The 7790-nt window shown below is 38.6% G+C and overlaps 1 protein-coding gene across 1 annotated transcript in view; it reads right to left on the bottom strand.

The window, feature by feature from the left end:
- Positions 1 to 3735: 3735 nt before the first annotated feature.
- The window catches only part of PTAR1 (protein prenyltransferase alpha subunit repeat containing 1), a 59357-nt gene continuing 55302 nt past the window's right edge, over positions 3736 to 7790 (bottom strand). The window contains exons 6-8 of the mRNA XM_006894406.1: positions 6844 to 7148; positions 4044 to 4078; positions 3736 to 3962 (exon numbers count right to left, since the gene is read on the bottom strand). Coding sequence (XP_006894468.1) covers positions 3736 to 3962; positions 4044 to 4078; positions 6844 to 7148 — 567 coding nt within the window. The remainder of the gene's footprint in view (positions 3963 to 4043; positions 4079 to 6843; positions 7149 to 7790) is intronic.

Here is a 7790-nt window from a genome sequence, read left to right as displayed (position 1 = left end):
TTGGCAGATCAAAGGATTTCTTTTGCTGCCCAAGAGGCTCTGTTGGCAAAACCTGTCCTTTGCTATAGATGAACTGCAGTAATATTAATGTAAATGAGAGTCATTCATTAGTTCTAGGAAGTTTTATCAATTCTTAGTCTATATTAAAATACAGTTAATTGATATTTATATAGCTGCCATTTCTTGACTGGGATTTAAACAAGGCAATTAAATGAAGGGGGGGAAACAGAAATTAACTTATTCTGTATGCACTAGCTCCCTTTAAGTGTCATGGAACTGGAAAGCATAATTCATTCACAATCCACTCTATAAACTCATCAACTTCTTAGTCGCCATGCACCCCATTACTCAGAACCAGTCATCCTCTTCTTCAGCTAATCGCTCCTTTATTTAATAAATTTAAAGAACACTTTCATTGTGCAAGCAGCACAGAACTGGAAACACTGTCTCAGTAAAATCCCGAACCACACCACTGCCTTTGCACTCACATAGCAATCCTAAGGGCAGAGCACAACTCCTCCACAGGGTTTCTAACACTTTCAATCTTTAAGGATGCAAACTGTTATATCTTTCTCCTGGGCATGGCTGGTGGGTTTGAACTGCCAACTTTTGACAGGCAAGAAATTTAATCACTGTTACCTTCAGGGCTCCTCATTACATAAAACAAAAGAAAAAGAAAGGGGGGAGTGGTGGGGTGGATACTTACAAATTTATTGCTTTTTGTTTGTCAGTAGTATTTTTAATCCATAGGCTCCTGTGAAAGTTAATGTTAATCTAAATGATCTTTTCCTTTTAGCAGCTACATGTTAATTTAAAAAAATAAGACCAAGAGTGAATTATATTTGGGGGTGGGGTTTGGGGAGGTGCGGGGGGACTGTGTACCAATGAGGGAGTTTTTCTTTTGCTTTTCAAGGAGAGGAGCATCTGGGGGGGGGGGTGCGTGGGGAGAAGGGTGCAACAATGAATGAATGGAATTCCAAAATCTCTGTAGATGTTCATTGAAATGAAAAATAAACAAACTATATTAAATTAAAAAAAAATTAATAAGACCAAAGAAGGCCCTGTAAAGAAAAATATTCCCTTTCCCAGCAAGAGCTAATTCAGTCAAAGATATAGATGCTACAGCTAGTGAATAAATGTAGATCATTGAGGGGGGATCCCAAGCAAAAAGCATCACAGGCACACACAATACCACGTTTTTCTGTTATGAAAGTTGATAAATGCAAAGTTTAGAAATTAAAAAAAAACAAAACAAAACACCCAAACCCACCCACACTGAAGTAACATACTAAGTCATATTCTTTTCACTATTTATATTTTCACTAAATCCTTTCAAGCTTTCCAGGAAGACAAGTGACCAAGATATATTACAGGACTGAACGGCTTAAGAAAGGGCCAAGAGCCTTAAAAGATATAAACAGAGCCAACATTAAAGATGGGGAATATGCTCTGAGGAGACAAGAACAAAGTAGCAAGGGCACGCAGCTAGGAAGTGCAGCTGATGTTTCACGGCGTGCTATCTGCGCACTTCTGCTGGCACACTCTCACACCAAAGCATACGAAGTCCCATGACTTGGGATATTTAAGAGACACTTAGAAAAAGGTAACACTGGAAAAGGCCAGTGTGGTTAATATGTATCAGCAAAGCCTCCTGCCCTCCGCTGGTGGTTTCCCCTTCCCTCCACGGGAGCTAAACGGCCTCCAAGAACCATCTGATCCAAAGAAGTCTAGATAGAACCTGAGGTATTTGATTCATGATCATCTAGTAAAAACATGCTTTGTACTTAAGTGTCATGGAATTTTGTTCATAATGGCAATTATTTTTCAAGTGTGACAAAAGCTGTATTTTTCTACACCCAGAGAGAAGAGTAGTTTCTGTCTACCTGGTCCAGGCAGGACAGTTTTCTAGGCTCACTCAGTTCAACAGCCATTCAATAAAACTGGTATCGAATAAAGGATTAACTTCTATTCCCCTTAAGGCAATGTGCCTAGCGTAAGTCCAGAGTTTCTTTAATAGTGAGATAAAAGCGGTCTGTCTTTCCTTGCTCCCACCATACAGGTGCTATAGTAAGGAAAAAGGACAATAAGTAAAAGGGATAGTAAAACTGGTTTGTGCCCTGATTACTCCCATTCTGTACATATAATGACCAAGAGACAGCTCCCATCATTATGGGAACTTCTAGAGGGGGAGCTCTTGTTTGCGCGCGCGCGCGCGTGTGTGTGTGTGTGTGTGTGTGTGTGTGTTAATGGAAAATTAAATTCACTGCAAATAGGAAAGGGAATATCTTTAGTACACATTCCTAAAATGATGCAGAGAAGAGAAAATATACAAAAAAATAAAAGTGACTGGAAATATGGAGTGAACTGGGGAAAAAGGAAAAAGATAAAGCATTAAGAAAGATAAACCATTTACAAAGGTAAATAGATTAGTCACATTTCCTCACTGCTGCCGAGTCAGAACTGACTCATAGTTGGCCTGCCAGTGGGTTTTCAAAGGCTGTAAGTCACACAGGAGGAGACTCCCCACCCTTCTTCTGTGGAGCAGCTCATGGATTTGAACCGCCTGTCTTTGGCAGCATAATTCTTCACCCACTAGAGCAAGCAGTCGGTTCCTGGCCTTTTCCTACCTCCCACATTGCCAGCCTGAAAAACTCAGCCCTTGTTACTGAAACGGTAAGTTAAACTACAGCTCTAAGGTTGATACTTTGGTACCTTATCCCTGATAAGTTGGTTTTTTAAATTTTTAAAATAAAGATTAAAGAACTAATATTCAAAACGGTTCTTTCCCTTGGCTTTTGTGAGTTAAGCTTTTAATAATCATGTCACAAATTAATTTTATAATGTATCCAGTGTGCCCTCAGTAAGTTAAATCTATTTTTAAAAAGAAATAATTTAAGAATACATTTCTCTGCATGTTTCTTCATCTCTTTCTCTTTTTTTTTTATCAGCAAATCTGGAAGGGGAAAAAGTAAAGTAGGAATGATTAAAATGGCATTTCAGGATTTTAGAAAACAAAACTGATTTCCTAAGGGCTGGCTTGAGTTTTTGGCATATACCAAATTTGAGGTAAAAATAACCTATCAAAACTAGTAATAAAAATAATTTTCCAATATTGTAATTACATAAAATCTTAATAAATTTTTTTCCTAAATAACCATTTTAAAAACAGACTATAATGGAAGCATGTATTCATATAAATCCGAAGACTTCTGACTTTGGTGTTATTTAAGTCTGTAACTTTGAATTGAACATGCTGGAGAAAGAAAAACGTCCGTCATTCTCATGTATCTGTCCATCTAGTCTTTGTTTCTCAAAGCAACAATTAGATAAAACAATTGTGTATCTGCATTAATATTTTAAGCTAAATGGCAATAAATTTTTTTTTAAAAAATTAGCCTATGAAAGCAGCTGCACTGAGGTGGGATTGTATATGAACTAATTAGGAAAAATCAAATCAGAAGAACCACAGGTAGAAAAACAAAAGACGGAAAATTAAAAAAGAAAAACCCACAACAATTTAAGACTCACTGTTCAGCAGGAAGGAATTATAATCATTTTTATCCCCAAGGGAATGCCAGTTCTTAACAAAATAAATAAAATGAGCTACTATGGATTTTTAATCTAAATAAGAAGAACATATAGTTAAGTAAAAACAACAAATAACTCATGCAACTACGCAAATAAGAAAGTAATATTGCACTAAAATGGGAACCGTGTAGACTTCACCCACTTCTTTCATTGACTCAAAGTAACTAGCCATTTCCTGTATGCATTGGCAAACCTAGCTTGCTCTACATTCCGGCAGGTGGACAATACTTGATCAATGAACCTATGTTCCATTTCCAGGCCTAGAGAGCCTGGAGCTGGGGTCCGCTTTAGACGTTTAGTTTCCTGCGAATAGCCTTGCTTGCTAGAGTCATTTAGTCCATCCACTTCCATTGCCTGAGACGAGTGGGGGCCAGCTGGCGGGAGGTGCAAGTCACTCACAGTTCCGCCAGGGCTGTCGGCAGGTGACAACTGGGTCTTGCCGAGAGGAAGCCTACCATTCAAATGATGCTGAAGGTAGAAGACGTGCCTCCTGTGAGAAGGAAGGAGGAGAAAGAGGAGAGAAAATGGTATCACAAAACCAAACTCAGAAAAACAAATAATTAGATTGATCACTTCAAAACAGACAGTATGCTGTTCCCCGGGCCTCTTTCATAACTCAGTTATCTAAGGAAAAAAGTGTTATCAGTGAAGATGAAGTCTTTGGGTAACTGGACAAAGCCTTTTAACTCTCACCTTGTGGGAAAAGACACTACCTCAAAGGTTTTCCAAAAAACATTTACTGAGATGAAAGACTTGAACTTGGTCTTTTTGGTAGTTATAAAATTAGTCATACACTTTGGCTCCATTTCAGTTATAAACTGTGAAACCAAATCAAACTCAAATCTTGTTGATATCCTAAAACACAGTGATTTGGAGATGCGGAAGTTAAAAAGTTCCTCCAGCATCTTAGTCCATGGCCTATACCCCAGACTTGCTTTAATAAGCACCATACATCTGTGGCAGTTGGTCTATCATCTAGAAACTACCTAAGCTTCCCCCAAGTCCATTGCCACAGTCTCATTAAGTATTCATTTTCAGCAAGGATGTGCTGGGCTCTGAGAAAGGCAAATGCAGGTTAAGTATGCAATTCCTGCCCCTCCTTGACAGATAGCAGTTTTCCTATCCTGAGAATTGCTCATAATTGTTAAAAAGGAACATCCATACACCTAATCTACAATGAGTTTCAGTATGTGTGTGTGTGCGCGCAGATGGAATGGAGGGCACACATACAACCACTGCACATGCTGTTGTGTGCCATCAAGTCAGAACCAACTCACAGCTGTCCCCTCAGTGGGTTTTCAGAGGCAGTGAACAGGACAGGAGGAGGGTGCCCATCTTCCTTCCATGGAGAAGCTGATGGATTCAAATCTCATGTCTCGGGGTTGGCAGTGCACTTCCTCACCTCTAAGCCACCAGAGCTCCCTTTATAGATGATGAAGTAACAATAATGGTCCTCATTTGCTATTTTTCATCATTTCTATTAACAATCTAGAAGACAGTTTTAGTAATTTCTCTAGCACCTTCTAAACTACACGGGGAGTATATAATGCACTTAGTTTAGAGAAAAATTAAATTTAACAGCTGAGCTACCGAAGGGCAATGGGTCTCTCACAATATATAAGCCTATATAAGTCATCCCAACTGTCTCTTCTCTGCTTATTCAAAAACAAACTCCGTTTACTTTTACATGAATAGAGTTTATATCCAGTTAATCTAGTCCTCTTTAAACACACATTGTTTTAAATTCCTTCGCTATTTGTATGTCTGAATACAAAACAATAAAAATCTATTAAGTAAAAAACAACATGCAGGTTATAATCTTCTCTCCCGAATACATGTGTAATAAAAGTGTGTTGGTTTTAAAAGGAAAGGAGAGTATTTAAGATGGGGAGAGAGAGCCTTCCACCTTCTGAGTGCATTTAGCCTGGCACTCCTGTTGAACAAGTTTCCTCAAGCAGCCTAAAAGAAAGACTAGTAACTTTAAAACACAAAACATACCAATTTAAAAAATACCCACCATGCCTAAGATGACAAGATCTGGTTACAAACACAATCCTTTATGCTTTGAAGTATATTGAAGACTCCACCTTTGGAACCTAGAACTGAAGTCACCCCAGTGGCTTACCTGTCAGACAATTAATAGGTCAAGTAAGATGATCGTAAGGGAAAAAGGATGGGCAGTCTGTTCCTGTGCAATGCACTGCCTCTGAAAACCTGCTGGAGGGTCAGTTCCAACTCAACAGTACACAACAACAACAACAAGATGAACACCAAGGAAGTTACTGGTCCTTAAAACAATGAAACATATCAGAGTAAAATAATAGGGCAGTATTTGCCCAAGGATAAAGCTCAGAAGACATGTAGGGATTGGTTAGAAGGATGAATGGAAATAAGAATTACAAGGCAGAAATAGGAAGAGTGCTGTTGTAAAGAAGGGAATATAATTAATGCTATCATACAAAATGTGTATGAACACGTCAACGGAAAAGCAATTTGCTCTGTAAAGTTTCACTCAACTAGTAAGATTTAAAAAAGGGAGAGAAACTTTAACAGGGGTTCATATAGCTGGAACGTATTCCAACATAAAATTTGTTGTCACATATACTCAGAACTCATCTTCAGAGGTTACTAAATCATTTTACTTCCTAGGGAAGATTGGAAATCTCCTCCCATGAGATTTACTGCCTCTAAAAAATGCTATAGAGCTAGAAGTTCATCCTGACTAAAAGGTACATAACAAGTATTTTCAATAATTCTGCCCCCCCCCTTACATTTTTCCCTTAAAAAAAGCAAAAAAGTCCAGAAATTTTAATTAAGGAGGTGTAGACCACTAAGGTCTGAAGACTATAAGGTTTAACTTATTCTCAGGAACTCTCAATGCGTCTAAACTCTGGCTGTGTATCAGAATGATTTGTTAGGATTATTTGTTAGGTTTTGTGTGTTTGTTTTTTATTTGTTAGTTTCAAACAGAGAGAGCAGCACCCCATCCCAGATAGGTCAGACAGTACAATCTACAAGGAAGAACTTAGAAATACTAATTTTATTCTGAAGTAGCACAGGTTATTCTGTTGCTCACTCAAAAGTCAAATACCATCAACTTAAGTTAAATGCAAAAATCTGAGTGAGGGACTTCGCAGTGATGATGACAAGAACACAACATGGCAAACCTCTTCTTGTATCCCCAGTGCTACCGTAGCTCTCACAAAGGGAAGGGAGGCGGGGTATCATACAGGAATGGGCTCTCCCCTCTCTTACCTATGACACCAGAGAGTTTCATGTCCTGGGTAAGTATCGATGAGATCAGTGGTGAATTCCACTTCTTCTTCTAGAAGACGGGGGAGACTGACCCTTGGTTCCTCTGTTGAAGATGCTGCATCTTCATCTTTTGACAGAACCAGAGATGGCTCACTTCTCAACGGGTTCTGCTCCAATACAGAACCATCTATCACAGTTTGGCTAATCAAAGACTTTATCAAAAACTGGCGGTAGTGAAATCCACTGTGGTCTGAAACATGTACAGATGCCCAATGCTTAGTAGAAGATAGTTCATCAAGAAGAACCTTAGAGGGGAAAAAAAGAGTAGTGAGAAAAGGGATTTCCACTTATTTTTGTTTTCCACTATCACCTTGTATTTCTCCATTAAAAACAAAACAAAACAAAAAAACCAACACGTCATTCCTATTAATAACATGATGGAATTTTCTGAATCCATCAGCTGCTCTTCAGGAGGAAGCTGGGCAGTCTCCTCCTGTGTGATTTACAACCATTTAAACCCGTTGGTTTTCAGAGGTTGTCAATCATGAGCTGGTTCCAGGGACGTCAAAGGGGAAAGGATCCTTGAAGTGAAACACACTGGGCTCTGAAAGGCAGAAGGGAGAACAATGCAAGCCCCTTAAAAAAAGAGTACAGGTGTATCTGTTATAGAAGTGGATTTGGTGGATCCTTAGGAAGTTAAACATGGAATTATTATATGACTAAGAAATTCTACTGGTTGGTATACCCGAAGAAATATACAACAAAGACTCAAATACATGTTCACAAATATGCACAGCAGCGCATCCAAGAGGATACCCCTGAATGGATGAATCAATCAACACGCTGTAATAGAGTAATAGCACTATTTTTAGTCAGCCATAAAAAGAAACAGAGTTCTGATATACAACAACATGGATGAAATTTAAAGACAGTATGCTAAGTGGAAC

This window comes from Elephantulus edwardii, unplaced genomic scaffold (assembly GCF_000299155.1).
Source record: "Elephantulus edwardii isolate Elephantulus edwardi_28Jun2011 unplaced genomic scaffold, EleEdw1.0 scaffold00141, whole genome shotgun sequence".
In the NCBI taxonomy this organism is placed as follows: Eukaryota; Metazoa; Chordata; class Mammalia; order Macroscelidea; family Macroscelididae; genus Elephantulus; species Elephantulus edwardii.
The sequence above is the reverse complement of the archived record's forward strand: the minus strand, read 5'-3'. Positions and strand labels throughout refer to the sequence as shown.